Raw genomic sequence first — 24,396 nt, 5'->3', positions numbered from 1 at the left:
AGTGGACCATGGCTTAAAACGCTCACAAAGTAACGTATTTTTTTTTTGCCTTTTGCCTCAGTCGAATTTTTTGAAATTTAACCTAACTTCGAGAATCATTAATTTTATTATAATTTGACAAGCAATAACCGGAGAACAGGAGTAAATGTCAACTTTATGCAACGAAATGTCAGTTCGGGTCATTTCTCTTTGAGTATTTAACCGGCAAAATGTTTTTAATAGGAAAAAAATATCAAAACCATCTGATTTGTACAGTTAACTTTTCAAATTTACAGTGTTCAGTGTCACGTCAGAGACCTGATTGATATCTTTTCCGAAATTGGAAAGAACGCTTTACAAATTTGTCAATTATGTAAATATTTATCGAACAAACTTCGTAACGAATTCTCGCTATTTCAGCTGACGGATTTTGTTATTCACGAAAATGTATATCTTTCCGTTCTAGATTATTGTTTGTAAACTTTTATACATTTATGTATCAAGTAAAACATGCAAGCTGTTTTCTGGAGTACTTAGCGTACGTAGAGCATTTTTCCGTATTCTTTAAGTGCATTTTAATGTCTTTCTTTGAAGATCTTGTACGATAAACCAGCTAATTTGTTTGGTTCTTCCCCGCAGCGAATTTTCCAAACTGAACAAAGATGACGTCTACCACAACAACGAGCTCGCCTTCAGGGTCGCCGAACGTCATCTTGGCATTCCCGCTCTTCTCGAACCAGAGGACATGGTGGAGTTTGCCGTTCCTGACCGTCTGTCCATTCTGACATATCTGTCACAGTTTTATCAAGCGTTCGTTGTCGCTCAAGGTAAGCTTAACTTTACAAGTCGTTCCCAAAGAAATTTAGACTCACCAAAAGTACAAAAAGATTTTGAGAAAAGGGCTAAAACAAACGAGATACAATACAATTCGTTCCCAAGTAGCAGAGAGAATAGAATAGAATATTATTAAGATTGTAGTATGTACTTGGTTCAAAAAAAATACAGAAAAGATTGGTCCTAAAGTGGAACCTTGTGATTCACCGCCAGAAATAAAAAACGTCAGACACATACTCTCGTCGTTTATTTTTTCTGTATTGGCGATATTGCAATAAAGAGACTAAGATAACCAGATGCTGCAGGATCTGCTTCATGCAGCCAGGTCGTTCGTATGTGGTCGTTTTGCAATTTCCACGCCGTAGGAGACAGCACACTTCTTCAAATCGACCGCATCATTACGTGACCATCTTCGAAAGTGTGTCAATAGACACGACATAAATCTTTGTTTTCTGCCAATAAATCGTTTTTATATGTCGCAGAACAATGCATATTACAAAACGTCTTACGAAACATTCGATTCGTACGAGCCAGGGGGGTCAAAGGGTAATCGAAATTGCAACGTTCTATTACTTTGTATGTCTCGCACTCGACGCGTATCTGATCGATTTTATGTCTGCGTAATTAGAAGGTGACTGATTGTGACAACTTTCGATTTAAAACTTCCTAGGTTTTATTAATGGTATAGTTTTTTTTCTTCTGCCGGTTGCGAATTTCTAAAATTAATAACAGTTGTGCTTGCGGATTGGGTTTTTTCTTCGGCGGTGATGTTTACTTTCGTGCGATTTAGACGCGCACACACTGCGTCCTAAATTGTTCTGCAATTAACGCCGACAGCTCGGTCCGTGCAATTTTTAATGATGGACGGTGCACAAATTGAACTTGAGAGAAAGGTGCAATTTTTTTTGGTGCTTTTATCTTCCTAAATCTAAATTTAAATGGTGCAAAGGAAAAGTACCGACTTTTTTGCTTTTGAACTTTGCCATTATTAGCATCCAATCTATTCAAGTTCTTTTCCATATTACCAAAAAAAATTAATTTCCTTCATTTTCATGTTCGTTCCGTCTGGTGCAATTAACTTAAAAAGGAATATGTAATTGAAAAAAAATTGTAATTCCATATTTCGTTTAACAGTTTGTAAACATGCAGGGGAAATCAGTCACAATACATACATGTTTTCTGTTATCATGAGTGAAACAAAAAGAATAGTATTTTACATTACAAGCCAGGTAAAATGGTTTTTACTGGCGAATGGAGGATATAACTGACGAGTCGAAGACGAGTCAGTTACCTCCTTGAGCCAGTAAAACCAGTTACCTGGCGTGTCTTGTATAATATTTTATTTGTTACTAAATTGTAAACAACTAAATAAAATTAAAAATGATCAAATTCTGTTTTCTTCCAAATTATTGCTCAAAACTCAGAAACCTTAGAAGTACAATTACTATGACAACGCGCCGTTTGTTCAAATTGTTTATTTCCGTCAAGATTTTTTCTCAAATGAACGAGGCAGAAGAAATGAAAAAGGAAGCTATAAACGTGGCTTCCAGTTTACTGCCAGCGAAGTCTTTAGCAAGATATGAACGAGAATATGAAGAATTTAAAAATTGGCAGAAAAACAATAACGTAACTAGTGTAACGGAAGACGTTCTTTTGGTGTATCTTCACCAACTATCAGACAAATTTAGCCCCAATTCTTTGTGGTCGAAATGGTCCATGTTAAAAAGCTGCCTGGAAATTAAAGAAAATGCTGAAGTTCGCAGGTTTGTTTTCCTATTACAGACGTTGTCAAAAAAGTGATATTTTAACTTGACATTTGTAGATTTCATAAGGTAATTGCTTTTCTCAAGAGAAAGAATGAGCGTTACGTGCCGAAGAAGGCAAGGGTTTTAACAAAAGAGCAAGTGGAAAAATTTCTTGTTGAAGCTCCTGATGACTATTGGTTGTTATATAAAGTGATTACAATTTTTGGAATGTTTGGTGCTTGCCGGTGTGACGAGCTTCTCTCGTTGACGGTGAAGGACGTAGAAGATGTCGAGAAATATATTATCGTCACTTTACGGAATACAAAGAATTTAACAACAAGGAGATTTACGATCACAGATGAGGGCTGCAGTTTTCAACCTTGTGTTTTGTACAGAAAATATGCAGCTCTTCGTCCTCGTCAAGCAGACCAATTACGTTTCTTTTTAACCTACCGTAATGGCAAATGTATTTCCCTCAATGTTGGCCAGCACACTATTGGCGGTGTACCGAAAAAAATTGCAACATACTTAGGGCTACAAGAACCTGAATTATACACAGGTCACTCATTTCGCCGATCAGCAGCAACAATGGTTGTGGATGCAGGTGGAGATATTTTGACACTAAAACGTGCGGGAGGATGGAAAAGTAGTGGAATTGCGGAAGGTTATGTGGGTGATTCTATCAATAAAAAAATTGAAATTGCGAAAAAAATGTTTCCTGGACGAAACTCAACAGATGTGGCTTCCACTTCGACAAATGTGGCTTCCACTTCGGGAGGTTCTACAATTAATTGTCCAATGACGAGCGAATTCACTTCCGCTTCAGGAATGTTCGACATTAGCGGAAATTCTAATTGTACATTTAATTTTAATTTGTATGAAACAAAGAAATAAAAATGTTCAAATGTTAAAAACGCTACTATCCTTTCCAAATTTCAAATTTCTCTACTAACTTGTTAAATTCATAACTGGTCTGCTGTCAATTTAACGCTACTAGCCAGTTAAAATGACTTTTCAACGTCAAGTGACAGTTCGAATAAATGACGTTTACAATTTAGTAACAAATAAAGGTATTTACAGTTCAATAAATAACTCAATTATTTCAAATATCAATTTCTACCTGCACGTTTTACCACTTTTCAGGAAAAGAGATAAATAAAGGTGTATAGTTTTAACAAGATGGTACAACTCCACATTGTGCCGTTATAATAACTATATTAATGTTAGATATTTCTTGTAGACAAATTGGTAAACGCAGATATCTATCTGTAGGATAAAGAATTTTTTTTCACAATCTAAAGAGACAAATAATCAACTTTCAAATCTAGTCAACCCATTGCTGACTATTTTCACATATTCCTATTGGCGATTTCGGCTACCGTTGAGGGCGCCACTGTTGAGACCGTTGAGAGATTGTAAATCATACTCCCCCTCGATCCGGCTTATGTCTCTTCATTGTTTTCCAAAATAAGTTGTAGGTTTTGCGTGAATTTGCGGTTTTTGTGATGGCTTTTTAAAGGTTACACAAAATTTTAGCTTATTTAAAGGCGGCAACAGCGGAAAGCGGATGTGTTGTGGAAGGCGAAGAAATGGACAGTTATCTGTTAAAAATAACAACGTCGAAGAAGACTATGGTCATTGTTCACTTTAACTACTTCTGGAATTTTCGCGTTTTTTCTGGCTAGACAGCCTCAGGACGTCCTCCTACATCGTTTCCCACCAGTCAAACCTTGTGCAAATGAAAATGTTCCTTACCCTTTAGTTACACTAAGACTTTGCGCAACCTTGTTGCGACCTTGAAACACAACAAGAGAGAAAAAAAAGGCATTTGCACAAGGTTTGAATGGTGGGACATGATCTATGAGGACACCCTGAGGCTGTCTAGCCAGAAAAAACGCGAAAATTCCAGAAGTAGTTAAAGTGAACAATTACCAAGACTATTTTAGCTGCAACTGATGATTTGTAAACATATTTCAATAAATCTTTTTAAAATATAACCTTAAAATACTATTGGACGTACAAATGAAGCCTTCTTTTTTCTATGTTTTCCACAGATCTTCATATAATTGACAAACGTTTTCCCGTTAATAAAGCACACTTTCCCATGCCCGAGGAAAACATATTTTGGTTTTACGCCACGACGTGTAAATAAATGGAAACATGCTTCTGGTTAATTTTTCCGGCACGTGTTGCAGCCAAAAACACAACAATCTGTTTTATAAACCTTATTTAATTTGGTCTTTTTTTTTTCGTTTTGTTGTAAAATCACAAACCATTTGAATAGGCACTGGCTTGAATATGTCTTATAATTAGTTCACACAATTCACACCAGATGTCTCAGTGATAGCTGGAATCGCAAATAGCATCAATTGCATAGGATTATCATTATAGACTTTTCTTTAATTTTTATGAAGGAAAAAAGTGTATAGTAAATCAATTATAAGCAAGTAACATTAATGAAGAAGCGGAGCTTCTGGTTAATATGACTTTAACAAAAGATTTTTCGCGGAACATTACATTTACATGGTATGAAAACCTAAAATTGTGTCGTAGCTTACGCCCTCTGAGTCTGTCACGGTCCATTTGCCAGATCGATTTTTTCTTGTTTACTGTTTTACACTTCATTGGGTAACAAAGTTTCGACGGTGGTAGTAATCATTTGGCGAATTACCAGTTAACTGTTTCCTGATGGGGCATTTCCGTTTCGTCAGTCGAAATCTTAGTGTTCCATCTCTGACCGTCACCCCTCGCGATCCGCTATTTTCGTTCAATTAATTTAATTTGTTGAATTTCCATTTGCGACGAGATAAGGCATAGTGAATCCCGCCGCTCATTTTGTCTGGCGAAGACCAGCACTTTATGAAGTCTGCATCCGTGCGAGATAAGAGAAAAAACGCTGTCGTCATCGCGAATTGTTCGGTTATGAAAGAAGCCGATGAAAAATAACGGTCACTTCCTTGTCGCACGGGCAATCATAATTGTCGCTCCGTATATACTCGGCGATTTTCTTCGGCTTCCTGGTGCAGGTGCCGGTTTCTCCGGTTTTGCAGCGAACGAAAGCGGCGGCCGACACGGGAAACGATACAGAAATGTCAACAGACTTCGGTGGGTGACAGATGACTTCCGCTTTCTCGATTCATCGTATGCTCCAAGAGAGGGAAAGTGTTTCCAGGTGGGTCAATCGATTTACGACCTGGTCCTGTGTACTCACCTACTTAGGGCTCTTCCCAGTCGGATTTCACGCTACCACTTTCACCGGCTCGATACACATTTCTTGATTGAGATCGATGTGATCGAGTTTTAACGAGATTGATCTATTTTGGTGAGGCCACACCGAACGAACAGATGGGTTCCACTTACCGTACGATGAAATAAATCAGGGGGGGCCCAGTTGGCCGTGTAAGATAAAGGCAGACTCGCAGATTGATTCGTACGTTCATTCGTTGTCGTCGCGTATCACAGCTAAAATGATCAACTGTGGGCAGCACTTTTTACTTCTGCAACTGCGATCAAGTGGTCAAGATTAGCAACAATTTTACATGAGACGTGTAAGAAAATGCTTCAAAGCAGTACACAAAAAAAAAAAAAAAAGAATAACTTCAGAAGCACCAGATGGGAGTGACATTAATAGAACTGATAACACTAAGTGAGCAATTCAATGCAGTAGCAGTTTAAAAATGCATACTTGAGAGGACATTTGTTCATTTATTTTGTGGTGAACGTATGAATCAATCTAGGACACGGCTTTTGTTTTTCACATTCAAATTCAGGATTTATTTTTGATTTAATTTTAATCTTGCACCGAGAACCTGTATGTTGATCAGGATCGTGTAAAAGTAAATGAGGAATGTGGAATAACAAAGTTTATAAATAAACGACTCATCGTTGCTGTGTTGAAATGCGTAATTCCGATTCCAATTGATTCACAAGCAGCTTTTTATTTTCTTGCTTGTTTGCTTGCTTTTGCGTGTTATCTTCCGACGTAATTTTCATCGGCAATGAATTTGCAACGCAAGGATTGCAAGTCATTAAAGGTTAAATCGACGATTCGAGACAATACCGCTGCAGAAATGATTTCGTCTGAAGCGATTTTGGGATCGCTAACGTAAGCTGCCGTAATGAGGAACGGTCAGTTAAACTCTTGTAGGTAGAGAGTTTTATTAATGATTGCCGGTGACATCATTTAGGTGGTTTAATTTCTGGGGGGAATTGAAATCTTCAATTTATTTAGGTCCTTTGCAATGATGCTGAATCAATATTTGATCGCGAGAAGCGTACTTGTTGACAGAAATTATTTAGCACCCGGGGGTATAAGACATCAGCGTTTATTTATACATTCACAATTAACATTTTTATTACAGAGAGCATAATAAACAAGAGTAGAATAGGATAAATGATTTTTTTTACAATTCAAATACATATTCTAAGTATGTATTCGTTTTTTTTTTAATTACATACATATAATTACGATAAAGAACTTGTAAATCGTGGTTTCAAATTGTTTTTTTATTATTCTTTTAATATTACATTGAAAGTAAAAGATACGATTCAGAAGATTTAAGGAAAAGTATAATAATATCAATAATAATAATTGAACATATAATTTCTTCTTGCACGGTTTTGGCTCAAAGCGAATATAAGAAACGTCATGATATATTCGCTAAAATGATACACATGAATTTAGCTGTTAAATTCAATTTATTAAAGAATACACAACCACATTATAGTTATATACCAGAAAGTTGTTTGGAAAATGATAATTACAAATTATATTTTGATCGAACAGTTTTAACTGACATTCATATTAAGCATAACAGACCAGACATTATTATTTTAAATAAACAACAAAAGCAAGCATATCTTTTAGATATAGCTGTTCCAAATTCACATAATATAACACAGACATATGACACAAAAATTAATAAATATTTAGAGCTCTCCGTTGCTATGAGAAATCTTTGGTGTTTAGAAAAAATTTCGATTTTACCACTTGTAATTTCAGCGACGGGAATAGTACCGCAATCTCTTTTTAAAAATTTAAAAATTCTGGATTTAGGTAATGCATTGGTAGTTGAAATTCAAAAAGGTTATTATTATTATTATTATTATACTCATGTCATATAGTGAGGTAGTTCCTTAACATTGACACAGAACATAATAAAACACAACAAAGTCAAAATGTGGAGGCGAGACGCCGGTAATTATGTTGATTAGCACTGCACTATTACTTGATAGTAATATCCGTAATAGTGGGCGTATAGAAAAAAAATGCTTTCAATCATTACTTCAGAGAAATATCTGTAATGAAAAATAAATTCGGCCTGGATACCGTGCCTCCTTTTTTTCTATTAATAATAACGAGAAACTTGTGAGATCCCAAAGGTTACATTTTTTTACTTTACTTTTTTAATTAAAAATAAAGGAAAAATAATAAGGAAAAGTAAATTCTCTTCGTGACAAAAAAACCTATGAACCAAGAAATTTCTAAGAAAGAATAATACTTAACTCATTGTTCGTAACGAGTGGGAATTTTAAGTACGTCTTGCGGCAAGAATAATAATTTGTGAATATGCCGAGGACGCTTCTTCTCTTTTTTTAAACGCATAAATTTCTTTTGAAAAAATCTAAATGGCTAGGTAATTATTTGAGAAATTAAATTTGGGTGTGCTATACCGGCGAAACGTAAATCTTTTAAAACAATATTTAGCCGTTACAAAGTACTAATTAAATTCTATTGTGATCATTGTTTAAACCCACATACATTAAAATTAAGAAAGATCGTTCACTTACCTATCTTTTTATTGTTATTTTATATTTATGATAATTGAAAAATGTATTAACTGTGCTTTTAATTTTCGAATAATTTAAGCTGGTGTGAATAATTAATCAAAGTTTATAGCGCAGCTATTACAGTTGCGTTCTTATTTCATATAAATTTTCAGTTCCGCTTTTGAAATTGTTCAGATGTTGAGATTATTATAATTGTTCATTCGACCAAGTTAATTTCGACACAAATCCAGTAATTAAACTATGTAAACTTTACGCAGGTATGTTTGGTATTCCCGATATAATCTTTAAATTACCCGTACGTCATTTTTGATCATTTTAATCATCAATCACTAATCCATCATACGTATAATTCGAATTTAAATGATGCAGAAAGAGTTTCTGACAGAATTCTAACGTAGAGATTGTGTAGTTCACATTAATCGTGCCTAAATTACAACGTCGATAAATACGGGTCCCAAAACAGATGACAAACATTTTTGTTAATTATGATAATGTTTTGGAATAAATTAAAAACAAAAATAAACTGAATTCCGCACGATTTTAAAAATGAAAGTGTATATTTTATGTTTGACCGAACAATATTACGTAGATACGTTTACGTGCCCCAGTTGAATTTGTAATTAAGTTACTAAAAAATTAATTCTACGTAATTAGTACTAATTAGCAAATTAGATACGTCAGTTTATGAAAGGTTAAGTAATAAAAGATTTGAAAATCTCGTTTTTTTCTTTACGTGCGTGCTCGAGGTTAGATTATTACGTCGTTATAATAAATACATTATTTATTCAAAGTCCATTAGTGAAAATTGTTAATTTGATATTAAATTAAAAGCGCATGTGTATTTATTTTGGAGTTAAGATCTTCACATGCTCATACTTATTTGGGACATTGCAAAATGAAACTCTCTGAACCAGTGATTCTTAACGTTTGTAATTGCCAGCATTTCTTCAATTCGCGTTTCATTGTGGTTGCGGAAGAAGCTTTTCCTACCCATGGTTCGGAACCACTGGTTTAAACTGTTTATTCGACAGCTCTATTGGGTTACAGTTGTTGAATACAATTCAAATTTTAACGCATAATACAGACAAACTGTTTTAAACACTGTAACAAAAGAAATTCCTGCAATCCATTTCTTTACCGTGCAGAAATAAGCAATGCATAGTCGTTTTTGCAGAGTTTATTGGAACAAAATTTTTTACTTTAACGAGCTGATTCTTGAACGGAAAATGTCATTATTAAAAAAAAAAGTTTTCAGCAATTTTTTTTCTGTATGTACAGGGTGATTCAAGTTTTACCGCCCGCACGATTAACCCTATTAAAAAATTAGTAAAAATTACGAAGCTTTAGGGTTACATTCCCTTCATGTAAGGCTTCAAACGTGTGCAATCAATTTTCCCGTATCACTTCATTCAGAGCCATGAAATTAAAAAAATTGATTTTGACCAAAAAAAAAATGCCCTTCCGTGCACGCTCATAATTCACAATTATGTAATTCAAAGAACATATTTGTGAAATTCGCATCAAAAGAAAAGGATTAGTTTTTGAATTATTCCAATTTTAATATTAGCAGCGAAAAATCGAATTCCATTTATTTAAAAAAACCGGTGATGCTTTCATGATTTCAATGACATCAAATTTTTCGTAAATGTTTGAAAGGACTCTCAGTGAAAAAATATGTAAATTAATGTAGCGGTTATCATTCCTGAATTTTTTGAGAATTTTAAATCAATTAGAAGTGTGTTTTCGCTCGGGCGGTAAAACTTGAATCACCCTGTACATATTTTGTAAGATATACAGGGTCAAAAAATATCATAGACTTGTTATTTAATTCAAAATTAAGTAACCTTGACAAGAACCTCAATCTTAACCTCGTTCAAATGGCCTTCACCAACCTGGAGAAAACCGATATGGTTCTGATCTATGGCGAAACCCTTGGACGTTCAAAGCTAGCACGGCAAATCTACGGTGAAAGGTTTCCTCAAAGATTACTTCCCAATGCACCAACCTTTGTAAACGTTGTGCAGCATCTTCGCATTTCGGGCCTTTGGAAATGAATGAGCGAGAGGCATTTTAGTTGTAGAAGAAAAAATTCTTCACGAAAACATGTACTCGGCGTCTTGCAAATCACTTAGCTAAAACCAATATTATTTTTAAAAATCTCTTTTTAGAGGGTTATCAATAGAATGTGATACTGGATTATTTATAATCCTGTTCCTAAATAGTCGTTCGTACCAATCAGAATTATTTATGAAATGAGTGCGAGAAGAAATTTTTGGAGCATGAGCGCATGATTTGAGGCACGAGCGACGAAGGAGCGAGTGCTTCATTTGCGCGAATGTGTCGAATACGTCTTCTCACATCGAAATTCGTACAATATTTTTTGAAACGAACATTATGTCTGATTTGTCGTAAACCCTTTGTGAACAGGATGACGCTTGTCCATGCGTTGGTGCGCGAACGTTGATTTCACGCACTAGTGCTTCAAAATTCCCTGCGACCGCATAGTAGTGCGCGAACATTGATTTCGCGCACTACTATGCGGTGGCGAAATGTCTTTTCGAAGATAGCGAGTTCAAAATACATATTTTCAGTTTGAGGAGACTTGTTTCACTTTTACATGCAACACTTTATAGTACAGTAGAAATCGTATCTGGTCAGTAGAAATCGTTTATTTCCCCGGCTTAAACGATTGCCAAGCCGGGCCCGGCTTCCAGAATATAGATTCCGGACATAAATTGGACGCTTGTCAAGCCGGATTAAAATGGAGAAGTCCAATAAAGTAGACGACCGCCAATCCAATCTACTCTACAGCCCACTTGATGTGTTTAACGTGAAATCGTTTTTTGTTCCAGGCAAATCACCGGCCAGGATAGCGTCGAAGAGACCGGCGACGTCCCCGGAACACGGTCTGGTATCCCCCGCGTCGACGAGCCCTCCCACTAAGGTACCATCACACAACTCCCGACACCACTCAATTCATAATCTTTATTTTTTGTGCAATGTATTTGTGTTCTGCCGTTTTATTTGTGCTTACGTCCATTTAATGTTGAGTCCATGGATCACAGTAGTTAGCCTTTTCATAATCGAGGAGGAATAATCCCGAAAACTACTTAACAATCGAGGCGCTTTTTTTTTCACTTAGTGGAGATAATTCGCGTGTTGCATGGCGATTTTCCCGGAGATAAGCTCAGGATCGGAATATGGGTGGTGAGCAGAGGTCGCTTGCATGTTTCTCACGTTGTGTGGAAGTGCTATGGGAGAATTTTTTCTTGTTGCATATTTTGCATGCACGAATTAACATTTTTCTTATCACGATTCGCTTCCTCCTTTTCTTGTGTTTATCACAGTCGGAGTCGCCGTCTGGCGGTAATGACATGAACCGGAACGGGTGGATGTGACAGCACACGTTTTGTCTCGTGTTCACAAGGTGAACATGCGACACTGACATTGAAAATCTAGAAAAATGCAGATGACGACGACTCGTTTATTCTTTGGTAGTGGGAACGCGCTTGCACGAGTGAATGGCTTGAGACATGGAAATTCTAGTAATTTCTGCTGCCTGTCTACTAATCAATTTACCACCTGTTATTGCATTCTCATAATTCACCTCTTATCTCACTTTCTATCACATCTTTTATTGTTTGTTGTAATAAACAGTGTGGGTACGGTTAAGGTTTTATGTTGGTAAGAAATAAAGCACTAAAAACGAGAATTTGTATGACGTTGTGTAAATTTTGAATGACTCCGAGACGGAAACACTGTTTATACATTTACATCTTTAGAAGAGAAGCATGTTATAAGATGCACTGGCTGTATGCAGAATGTGTCTCTGCAGCGCGCGAGAGCACCGTTTTCTTAGACTTAAGGCCGAAACAACTCTTCGCGTTTAAATTGGTCGAGTTTTTTTTTGTCACATTTTTGGAAAAAAGGACATGTGTGGCGCCAAAGCCGGATGTTGAGTAACTTTGTTTTTGTATTCCACAGGTTCAGTAACATTAATATTCGTAAAATGAAGTTTAAATGTTAAGTACCACCTTTACATAATCCAATTATAGTATGATGTTTCGACAGGTGCTACTTTAGATCAAGTGTCATTTAAAAATCAACAAAATTAAACAGCTGACATTTATTATAATTATTAATTTGGGAAACGAAAACGGCAGGTCTGGTTTCTGTTTCGAAACCATTTTATTATCCTGAAATTAAAAGTTCTGTCGTTAACAGTTGTTTATTTATGTTTTTAATATTAAAATGTCGGTGGAATTTGGCGAGAATCGCAACGGTGGGTGCGATAAATTTTTGATGATGAACCCGGATTCGTCTTTTTATTCTGGACATTAATTATTCTAGCGTGACATTTTTATATTTTTGGATGAAAGATTAAAGGAAAAAATTAAGTGTCAGAGTCTTGCTTTTCTGCACAGTTGCGATAGTCACACAATGAATCCGCATCCAACATGTATAATCTCTAGTTTCGTGGTCTATTTAATTCTATGCTCGAAAATTTCCGTGCAGTCTGCGTAATAAACGCGTTGAAAAAATGTCACTCCCCATTTAATCAGTCCAGAATGGAGGAGGTGAATTCCAGCTTCTAAGCATCTAAGCCATAAATACACAGCCGAGAACTGAAACTTTACAAAGGGTGTGTACACTGTTTTATCTCGACTAACAAAAATTTCAAGTGTCGGTAATAAACTAGGTGTTTAGGTATGTATTATCAAAAAGAAAAAAAGATTTAAAACTGCAAAAAAGAAAATGGTCTTATTTTTGTTTCAGAAAGTGTCCCAATTATATGTAGATATATTAAAATACCATTAATGGATCAATGTTTTTTTTCATTCAAATTATCTTCTTGCACACAAAGAAGTTGAGTGATGTTATAGACCAGTTATTCAGATTGGAAAAACCAATACAAAATAAAAATTAAAAAGAGTTCAGCAAAAAAATACTTGTGTATAAAGTACTCGCGACGATCATGTCTGTAAACTTCCTCCTTAAAAAAAATGTGTTTTGTACACATGTTGCATAATAGTTATTTACGAACCGAGTGCGAGAAAACATTTTTCGCACATGAGCTCATTATTTGAGGCACGAGCGACGAAGGAGCGAGTGCTTCATTTGGGCGAATGTGCTGAAACCTTTTCGCGCTTCGAGGTTGTACAATATTTTTTGAAACAAACATTATGTCCGATTTGTCGTGTACCCTTTGATGGTGCTTGTCCATGCGCCTGCCAAAGTATCAATCGAATTAATAGCGATTTATTTTCACTCTTCCGAAATTTTCAACATCCAAATTGGAGAAATGACGTTTTGTAAACCAGATTTTATTATTATTAAGTCAAGTTATTTTTAGAATGCTTTTTGAATAATTGTGAAGCACTAGTGCGCGAAATCTACGTTCGCGGTTGAATGTTGCGGTCGCGAAATGTCATTTTCAAGGTAGTGAGTTCAAAAATAATATTTCTGGAATTAAAACTTTTGGAAAAATGTAACATGTAATGTAACACGCTTAAAGAATTAGTAAGAAAAAATTGTAATCCAAATATTGTTTATAAATGTAAAAAAGGCTTCAAATTAGACACTGTCGATTGTAACAATTTATTATACTTATACTGGAAAAAAATGAATAAACTATTCAAACCCTAATGAGACCGAATTTTTGAAATTATTTGATAAACAATAACAGAACAAAAATATTTTGAAAAATTTTCGGTCGTAAACAATATTTGAATTTTTTTAAATCAATAAAAATATCCAATTTTTCAAATTTCAAAGTCAACTACTATGTATCTTAAAAAAACTTTTCTTTGTAACCACTTCTGACACTTTTCACATAGACGTACTAAAACAATCTATCTTCTTTCATAATCTTTCATTAAGAATGTATGATGTCACGTAAAATTTCCAACTTGGGAGCGCATAATGACATGACAACTATATTTACGTCCCCCTACGCACTCCATCACATAATAAAATTTCAAATTTGTAACCTTAAAGAGACCAGAGATAAACCCATCTGGACTTTTCGCGCGAACACCCGGTATAATAGTGTAATCTAGGCTTTTAGGGTCTGGAATTCAGTGCTCCAATGGGATCAGCATTTGAACAGGAGTAGTTGATCCTTTGTTGACCCTAACATTGCAGCAAAAATCCAAACAAATTTTATATATATATTTCTTGAGCACAACTTACCGCGTAACGTTTCTGGAGTGCATAATGCACTTTGCAAAATAATCTTTTGTTTATACCTCAAGCAATATACGTACATCTGCAATTGATGGGGACTAGGTCTGGGGGATAGAGAGGTCACTCCAATATTATTTTATGCCCGACATTGCGGACGCTAACTAGAAAATCAAAAGCTCTTGTGAAGTATTTTTCCTTGATAACAACAAAAAGATCAGATTTCAAAAAACTTGTTGCTATAATTTTTCCCCTGAAACAGTTGCATGAAATTTTCGAACTATTGTGTCACATTTTGACTCGAGATCAAAGTGATGACCACAGTTTCATCCACAGCATCAAATCTTTCAAGAAATCTATCCAGATCGAGATTAATGACGGCTCTAACATTTTCAGTACTGATCTAAACAACCACCACACCTTCAAGCTTATTAATTGCGCAGTTTTTTTTTTTTATAGACCACTTACAAGAACGGCTCTGAATTAATTCTTAACCACTAGTTATGAAGGTGTAGACTAAACTTCACTCATACTCCTGTGGATTTCTTTTAGTCGCAAGCTGCTCGTGTCTGGTTTTTAGTTGATCAGTTTCGTTTGATCTTTGTAACTTCTCCATTTTCATTAGTTTTAGGCGAGATCGCAGCCAGTGATATGTCATAGTTACGCATATGTACAACGTAAATTTATTCAACACCTGTTGTAGTCCGTCGTGCATAGCCAAATTTTGCTCTAATGATTTTTGTGAACATAGCGTAATGTCGTAACACAAAACCACAATGGCTTTCTCAAAGTTCGAGTTTTCATAATTTTATCTAATCCCGTGGGATAAATGACACTTACTCCACTCAGTGGGATAAGTGAGCTTCATTACCCCACTCAGTGGGATAAGTAAGTCATTATTCCACTGAGTGGTGTAATGAAACTGGCGGAAATAAATAAGATTTACCTTTTTTTTTAATTCGGGGAGGTCTTAGATAAAATTTTGTACATAACACGTGGGCTAAAGCATATTACAGGAAACTTGTGTGATTACAGATGAACTCGGGCTAACGCCCTCGTCATCTGCAATCTTCACACTCGAATCCTGTAATATTGCTTTTATCCCACTAATTGTGTAAATAACTATTACAAATCAGAATTAGGTTATTTTAAAACTTCAAGACCGGGTGGTACAGGCAGAAACCTTAAAAAAGTTTAAGTAACATGCAAAAATTAGTTGCTAATGGGGTAGACAGCATAAGGGAAAAAAACAAAAAAAACATGGTTATTTTCCCAGTAATCCCTTGGGAAACATTCCCACTTGGAGGATCGTCTTCGCAACAAACTGAAGGTGGAAGTTTTAGGTACTGTACCTATACCTACATTTGTTAGCACGCAAAATATCAGCTGCTAATTGCTTGTATACACAACATGAGAAATAATTGTTTAAATTACATGGAAAGTAACCAATTTTACATGGTAAAATTATGGCAATTAACAAGATGGTCATCAGATGAATTGATAAAATATTCAAAACAAAATTTATTTGTGCACGGTGCATATTCAATGAAAAATGACTGGTTACAAAAGATACAGAATTCTTAGGTTTTTTTCCCTCATACGGTATAAGCCATTAGCAGCAAATATTTAGCATGTTAGTTAGACTTCATCTAAAGCTTCCGCCTATATCATCAATTTTTGTAAGATTTAATCAAAATCAAACATTCCTTGACATTTCTAATGCTGCCCGTATTTTCGATGAATAATGTCCCTTAGAAAAAATTCTATAATAACTAAACAGCTCAGGATCTTTAACTGAAATAAACATGATTTTTGGGTTTATGTGTTATGGTAAAATTTCAGTTTGGTCGTTTTTAACCGCTGATTTTAAAAACGAAAACAATTGGCTTTAGGTCAAATTTTCACGAAATTAACATGAGAAATGTAACTTCAAACGCTTCATTAATAGTTATTTAATAAACTAGTTTGTTAATGAAGGCGATTAATAATCGAAACTGTTTAAAGCACGAACGAGTGTAGCGAGTGAGTGGCTTTAATAGTTGAGATTATTAATCGCCCATTAACAAAAGAGTTGATTACAAAAATTTTTCGTTGACCGCAAACTTTTTTTTTTGGTGACAAATTTTGAAATTAAAGCCAAATCAAAACCAATTTCATCTTTTTCCATAAAGATGAGACCTTATAAATACGTTCATTCTTTTTTTGTCCTCAGGGTAGGCCATTTTTAAATTTTTCAACACTTTCTATTCACTTTTTCACAAAGAGTGTCAGAAGACGTCAACTCCATTCACATTCAGTTTCACGTAAAAATCACGATTGCTACGGAAACCTAGTTACCTTTGAAAAATATGACATGGGAATTATAACCAATAATGTCGGTTTTTGAAAAAGTGAATTTGTAATTGTGCAGTTATGGAGGTATAAAATATAGAAAACCCTGCTGCAGTGTTGGTAAGTGCAAACAATGCATGTTCGAGGTTGTTTATACATCAAAATTTAATCAAAACGTCAAAATCGCAAAAATCATTGATTAATGAAAAATAGTGTATTAATGAGGTCCATTAATACACTATAATTGAGACAAACGAATTCATTAATATTGAAATTAACAAGCGGTCAACGAAAAAAAATATTATGACATATTTCTAAATTTTGATACTCTGTAAATCTGAAATGTCGCTGATTTCTCGGCGAATAATAAATTTATTCTTTCTTCATTCTGGCACAATTTAGAACGTTTACTTCAAAATTTTCTTACCGTAGTGAAAAGTTATAAAAAAAATATTTATTTGCATATTGATTATGAAAGTAGTGATAAAAAGTGACATTGTGTTATCACTAGTGTTAAAAAGTGACATTAGTGATAATAGTAGTATTATCCCGGAAAATTATTAAAATAGCACATTAATCAGAATGTGTGCTTTTCTAGAAAAAATCTTGTATAAAACACGTAGCAAAATGGCTATTTTTTTGCACACGACATATTGGACCACTCGTTAACACTCGTGGTCCAATTGTCATGTCTAGTGCAAAAAAGACGCTCATTTTGCAACTCGTTGCATAAATGGCATTTTTTAACGTCGAAACGCTAATTACGCTCGAGAAGATAATTAAATTTTATCGTCGTGTATAATATTAGATTTTTTTCTATAGTACATACATATTTGTATTTTATTCTTAAAAAAAACATTTACTTCAAAACATTACTAATCGTGTCAGGTTTTAAAATCTCGTTAGTGTGAGTGTTGTTAGGGTATTAAAACTTAAAAAAATAAATAAATTACTGTATCTACCCTTGCGGTTAAAATGCTGCTTGACCTTTTGATTTGAATAGATAAAAGCACACTTTAACATCTGCTATAAAAAATGTACTTTTTTAAATCATTTTATTGCATCTTCTCGTAAATTGTTGTCAAAGAATACCTACAATGCATTTCTGTTTTTTTTTTTTTGCATAAATCCTTTTAGGTCGAATTTCACAACTTACAACAATATGCAAAAAATGTCGTGTACAACACGTTATGAAAGTCTCTTTTTTTCACTCATTTGCTTGATTAACTCGGGCTCCGCCCTCGTTAATGAAACTGTAAATTCATGAAAAAAAGTATGACTTTCATAACTAGTTGTACACTATACTGTTTCAGTTCTAATTAAAGTGGTACAAAAATGTCTGTTTAAAATATGCCACAATAATTTGAAAAAAAGTGTATGTATTTCCAATTTATTGATTCTTTATCTCCGAATCTCTGCCACTACCTTGTAATTAACTTTACAATTTCAATTTCATTTCTTTTGTTTATTTTTTTTATATAATTAAATTCTTGTTACTGAATATAATAGTACCTACCAATCTGTTTCTGTTAGTTAGCCATAAATCGTTTTTTATTTGTTAAACTTTCAAACCTTCTGTTTCATAAATGTTGCTGTATTTACATTTGATTAATTCCTTACGTTCATTTTACTTTCATCAAGATCCCGTTATTATTACATTACATAAGCGAAAAACTATGAAAACAAATTCTGAATTCGTGCATAATTAATCCACTTGGTCAGTTGTGAACATCCTAGTTTTCTTGATAAAGAAATTCGCTCATTATAGAACTTTCGATCAAACCTGTAGCTACAGCTAGCCTTGAGAAATAAACAACACGTTCGAAGAAACGTTTTCAGTATCTAACTTAATCAAAGGGATAGTTTAATTGTTTTGTACATTTTTTGTTGTAAATTGTGGGAATGGCAAAAATTTTTAGGTATCCTTCAAAGAAATTCATCACAGTCTCACTTGAATAAATTAAATCCACAAAGTTTATCTTGACCGGTAACAAAAACTGTGGTTATTCAAAGTTTTTGCTCTAAAATATATAGATTATTGAAAAACCAATATTTGAAGAGAGTGTATAAAAGAAAACCATATTTTAAATATTACTGATAGCGTTTTTTTAATATCTTATTTTGCTCATCTTTAATCTGACATTTATAAATTTATGTAAAAATTTGACTGCTTTTTTACAAATTAATAAATGAATTAATTGATATACAGGAATACAAGTAAGGGTCAAGGCAATATTTATAAGAAAAAGTAACTGGGAATCGTTTTTATCGTCAAAAATGTCAAGTACAAATAAACAAAGGCTGCGTTTCCAAAGAAATTGTAGCAACTAAACCCTGTTTTAATTAGTGTAAATTGTTACGTAAGTTTTAAGTTAGACTTAGATAGATAACATCAACATCAACAATGCTGAAATCTTATGTTCATTTCACCATCGAATTGTATTTAATCTTCACTTTCTTTATTGTCGGTTATGACAAGCCGCTTTTAGCTATAGAACATTAGTGAAATAGCATGGGAAAGGTACCGCCCCTTCCATAAACAAATATAGCAAAGTAACGTTAATAGAAGTAGGTACTTCCTTATGTAACTTTTATTAATATCTGACGAAACACCACCAATTAATATTTTGAAAAGTGGTACCGGCGACATTCTGTAGACTAGTTGTAAATAGAGTAGTAGGATCTGGTGTAAGCCTCGAGATGCGTAAAAACCAACATTGCACAAAAAATAATGCAAAAACAGTTTTGTGCTTTACTTAACCCACACTGTTTATTTTCCATAGGAAGAGAGCTTGGACATAATGGGTCAATACAAACCTGAAATATTTTGCTGAAGGTAATGATCGCTCCATTTTTACGTCGCTTTTTTCGCTCAGTATTGTGGTCAAGATAAGACAATCAGAGTCGACTTCCGTTCCGGTTATCGCACAAAGGAAACTCGTTTTTCTGTTCTAGGCGGCGTTCCCCAGCGCGGGCAAAGTCCGTCGCGAGCCCTGCGCCAAATGCGGTCATCCCGTCTTCATAGCCGAACGTTTGAACGTAGGAAAACTGCTCTATCACCGAACCTGCTTCCGTTGCGCCCGCTGCAACAGCCAACTCACCCTGGCCAACTACTACGAGACCGAGAACAACGACTTCTGCTGCGAGACCTGCCCCGACGAAGAAAAATCGACCGTGTTCAACCCGCCGGATTCGTCTGTCCTCACCAGGTCGCTGAGCGACGAGGAGAAGTCGGCCAGTCTGAAGAAGAGCGAGGAGTCCGACGAGTACAGTGCCAAATTCGAGAGCGCCCTCGAGTACCCGAAGGACGACAGCTTGAAGCGCGACTCCACGTTGACCAACTCGCAGTACACGAGGGCGCGCTCGTTCTTCATGAGCAGCCAAGTCGGGGAGACCAACAGCGATTCGGGGAACGAAGACGAACCGCCCGACTTGCCCCAGACTGCACCTCCGGTTCGCGATGACTCGTTCAGTGATAGTGGTTTTCCTAGTAACAAACAAAAGACGGACGCTGTTGTACAGAGTAGTGTTAGTTTAAGCCAAACCAGTCCTAAACTGGAGAAATCTCACGATATTGTTACCAAAGATGCGATATCTGCAGAGGGCAACGCAAATTCTTTGGTTAAAGCTCGAATGCGGTTATTTGAAACCAAGTCTGATGCACCTAACGAAACCAACAGTGTCAATAACAAAGTGCCTTCGAGGATCTCGACCAGTGCGAACAACGTTCAAGTTGGTAATTCACAAGATCTGCATAGCTTTAAGGACAATACTTTAAATAAGGACCCAGTTAAGAGCGTCCTGGGTGGCAACGACGACCAAACAATCGAGGAGGTGTCGACGAGACTCGACGATTCGGTCATCACCATTTCGGACGACAATGAAATCGCTGACACCAAAACGACAGACCCATCCATCATCACGATTTCCGATACTACCGAAAAGAGCATCGGCGAAGACATCGACGTCGAAACAATAGACGACACTCCTTCGATTGTTACGCGCGACGAGCCCAAAAGTGACACACCAGAAGATGAAAATGAAGAAAGCAAAAAACAGGAAGCGGAAACAGTAGAGACTGCACCGATTAAAAAAGAACCTGAAGATTTCTCTTTGATAGAGCAAAACAATGTGGACGTTGCAGAGCCGCCAGAAGTGAGGCCTTCCGAGCCGCCAGAGGTGAAGCCTCCTGAGCCGCCAGAAGTGAAGCCTCCCGAGCCGCCAGAAGTGAAGATTTCTGAGCCGCCAGAAGTGAAGACTTCTGAGCGGCCAGAAGTGAAGACTTCTGAGCGGCCAAAAGCGAAGACTTCTGAGCGGCCAAAAGTGAAGACTTCTGAGCGGAGAGAAGTGAAGACTTCTGAGCGGAGAGAAGTGAAGACTTCTGAGCGGCCAGAAGTGAAGACTTCTGAGCGGGCAGAAGTGAAGCCTTCTGAGCGGGCAGAAGTGAAGCCTCCTGAGTGGGCAGAAGTGAAACCTTCTGAGCGGCCAGAAGTGAAGACTTCTGAGCCGATAGAAGTGACGCCCTCGGTGGCGTCGCCGAAAGAGACGATCCAGATCGGAGACGAAGAGTACCCCGACGATCTGAATCCTTTCGGTGACGAGGACGATCGAACCGAGGAGAAATCGAGCAAAGCCGATCGCAGCGCCTCTCTGAATCCTTTCGAGGACGAAGAAGACGACGTCCCAGCAGCGCCGACTCCCAAACCCGCATCCAGGAAGAAGATCACACCGTCAGCGGCCGACAAAGACATCTCGCGCATCTACATCGAGAGGATCAGCGTGAATCCGTTCGAAGAAGACGAAGAGTCCGAAGCGCCCCAACCGGCGAAGAGGAAAGTGCTCATTACGCCTCCCAAGATCAGTCTGAATCCGTTTTGGAGCGACGACGAGGAGAACGACCAAGACAAGCCCGTGCCGAAACCGAGGTTTTCCAAGTAAGTCGTCGGTGATACCGTTTCGCTGAAACCATTGTCGTGTTGTCGAAGCGCTACACGTTACTATACTTTAACCCTGTGAGTCATTGTCCTCTTTAACATTCACAGTCGGTAGCCTAACTGTCCATAAGTGCTCGTCGTCGGTTAATTCTTCGAATAGGTGCGCACACACATCGTAATGCTCAAGTTTTGTGTTAATAGGACGGGTGCTCCCGAAGCGAGACCTCGAGAATCAGGATTGTCCATTAACAGCTCGACAACTTTCAGTTCCTCCAGTTCTCTGACGAGCTCCCAGTCGGGTGGTTACACTCTTCGGAAGAAGAAACCAGCACCGAAACCTCCATCGATGTTGAGCGGGACGGAATCGGGACCCAGTTCTTTGACTTCGAGTCCTTGCCATAGTGTGGTGAGTTTCTTGCCTACTTCTGAAGCTTGCATCCAACGAATCGTTTCAGACCCACTCCCCCAGAGCCACACCTAAGATAAGAAAAACAAAGAAAGCGCCACCACCGCCCTCTTCGACGCCGCTGCAAGGATCGTCCACTCCTCCCGATATCGATGCGGTTCTTGGGGAGGAATTCGAAAAGGAGAAGTTCGCGAAGGATGAGCAAAACAGAAATAGACAAAGTCAGAATCTGAGTCTTCACAGTGAGTAGATCGGCTGGGCAACAAGAGTAGGACCAGTAGCTTTGGTGTTTTAGGTCCGAGTTCGAGTGACAATTCGTCGAGTTTGGGAGCACCGAATAAAAGTACTTACGGCAAATGGAAGCGGAGGAAAGGACAAGCTCCCTCGAGACCGATCCCGCAGAGGAGAACGATCAAGTCGCTGCCGATGATCGAAGTGAGGCGAGAGCTGGAGATCATAGAGATTCAGCAGCAAGGTTTGGAGAAGCAAGGAGTTCGTTTGGAGCAGATTATTAGGGAGAGGTGTGAAGGTCCAGGTGTGAATCCAGGTAAATCGGACAAGTGTTGATGGTTTGATTTGTACGGTGTTGATATTTGTAGATGAATCTTTGTCGCCGGAAATCGAGGAGATGGTGTTGCAGCTGTTCGAGTTGGTCAACGAGAAGAACGAATTGTTCAGGAGACAAGCTGAACTCATGTACTTGTAAGTTTTCGGCGTTTGGTAAAATAGTTGTGGAATTGTTGTGATTGCAGACGGAGGCAGCAAAAGTTGGAGGAGGAACACGCGGATATAGAGTATCAAATTAGGTGTCTCATGTTGCAGCCAGAAGCGAACAAGACAGATTCGGATAAAGCTAGAGAAGAAGAATTAATCAACAGACTGGTGGAGATAGTTGAAAGGCGGAACGAAATAATTGAATGTCTTGAAATGGATAGAGTGAGGGAAGCCGAAGAGGACGACAGTATCAATAATCAGCTCAACTTGTACACATTGAAAAAAGACGAAGAGAAGTGTGCGGAGAGTGCGAAAGTCAAGAAAGAGAAGAAGAAACACAAAAAGGAGAAAAAGTTTAAATTGAAGGGACATAAAGTCGACGCCGACAAAGATATTGATGAATCGGAAAGTTCGACGTCTTCAGTTAAGGACAAGAAAAAGAAAAAGTTTAATATCTTCTGAGTACTTATTCGTGTTATTTATAGATATTGTTACGAAAGCTGTGCTTCTTTACATGATTTACGAATTGTAAGGAATTTATTTTTTTTATTTTCGTTAGTGTCATTTTGTGATTTTTATATGTATTAATATTTCATTTAAAATTTATTTTCAGTATTTGGTGTTTTATTTCCGACACTTAAACACATCTACAGGGTCCAGGGTGAGCAACAATAACTGTCAGTTGGCAAAAAAAAATTTTACATAAAATTTTCAAGACTGAATTGTACCTATTTTGGTTTGTTTTATTGACATTACTGACAGCTGGTGTACATTTCAAATTTAAACGTCTTGGTTTTTGTAATCTTTTATTAATAAAATGGGTTTCTCGTTGGAACATGACATAAAAGTCACCAAAAATCACCAGAATTTATTGCCAACTCAATCAGTACTTCTTGCTCACACGGTAGGAGTACCAAGTTTCTCAAAAATGTTTTCGTTGCAATGTTTCCAGTGTCAGTGGTCCTGTGCAAAATTTGAATGCAATGGGCACACTCTGTTCTGTGGGAATGAATGGGTTTTTCCCCGATTTGAATCCTTGATAAATTAAGCTTGGTCTGGATGTTTGAAAATCAACAAAGTTATATTTTACGTCATGAGCCGATATTTCTCGGTGCCGCAAGCAAGCCTGTTCATCAAAGAACCCACTTTGTCTTCGTATGGATGTAACAGATGACATCTCAAGAAAAACACTATTGACGATCGATCAAACTGTATATTTTAAATACCGTGCGCTAATGATCCTAAGTTCTGTCCCCATTATACATACATAATTTATTTGTGGTTATATCATGCGTTCAAATGATATCCTGGGCTGAGTAGGTAGGAGTTGGAAAAAGCAAACTGTTTAGAACAGTGCCGAATTTCCCACCGTTTGACATAATTGAACATGTTTGTTTTCACCAAGGATGTCCTTGGATATTTGCTTCGCGAATAGGAATCGTCAGTTATTCTATTATTAATGCAAAAAATTGCAAAGAAA

At 36.6% G+C, this 24,396-nt stretch overlaps 2 protein-coding genes across 3 annotated transcripts in view; both read left to right on the top strand.

The window, feature by feature from the left end:
• Nucleotides 1–23,531, top strand: part of MICAL-like (protein) — a 42,120-nt gene extending 18,589 nt beyond the window's left edge. Inside the window, exons 3-10 of one of the 2 annotated variants that reach the window (XM_069043135.1) lie at nucleotides 619–806; nucleotides 11,201–11,292; nucleotides 19,818–21,796; nucleotides 22,064–22,202; nucleotides 22,252–22,444; nucleotides 22,498–22,749; nucleotides 22,802–22,904; nucleotides 22,955–23,531. In XM_069043135.1, the coding sequence (XP_068899236.1) occupies nucleotides 619–806; nucleotides 11,201–11,292; nucleotides 19,818–21,796; nucleotides 22,064–22,202; nucleotides 22,252–22,444; nucleotides 22,498–22,749; nucleotides 22,802–22,904; nucleotides 22,955–23,378 (3,370 nt within the window). In that variant the 3' untranslated portion in view covers nucleotides 23,379–23,531. Of the gene's footprint in view, nucleotides 1–618; nucleotides 807–11,200; nucleotides 11,293–19,817; nucleotides 21,797–21,997; nucleotides 22,203–22,251; nucleotides 22,445–22,497; nucleotides 22,750–22,801; nucleotides 22,905–22,954 lie in introns of both variants that reach the window. The other variant, XM_069043134.1, reaches the window with a different exon arrangement.
• Nucleotides 2,014–3,631, top strand: LOC138127223 (tyrosine recombinase XerC-like). The gene is made up of 2 exons (XM_069043136.1): nucleotides 2,014–2,576; nucleotides 2,636–3,631. Exons 1-2 carry the CDS (start codon nucleotides 2,194–2,196, stop codon nucleotides 3,450–3,452), a joined length of 1,200 nt encoding a protein of 399 aa, XP_068899237.1. The 5' UTR covers nucleotides 2,014–2,193; the 3' UTR covers nucleotides 3,453–3,631.
• Nucleotides 23,532–24,396: the final 865 nt, after the last annotated feature.

The sequence above is a fragment of the Tenebrio molitor genome, chromosome 3 (assembly GCF_963966145.1).
Source record: "Tenebrio molitor chromosome 3, icTenMoli1.1, whole genome shotgun sequence".
Lineage (NCBI taxonomy): Eukaryota > Metazoa > Arthropoda > Insecta > Coleoptera > Tenebrionidae > Tenebrio > Tenebrio molitor.
The sequence above is the reverse complement of the archived record's forward strand: the minus strand, read 5'-3'. Positions and strand labels throughout refer to the sequence as shown.

What these genes read in the sequence shown, in the direction of transcription:
- LOC138127223 (XM_069043136.1), top strand. Translation starts at nt 2,194, where the DNA reads ATGATCAAATTCTGTTTTCTTCCAAATTATTGCTCAAAACTCAGAAAC. An exon ending in GAAAATGCTGAAGTTCGCAG is followed by an intron (nt 2,577 to 2,635) that starts GTTTGTTTTCCT and finishes TGACATTTGTAG; the next exon opens with ATTTCATAAGGTAATTGCTT.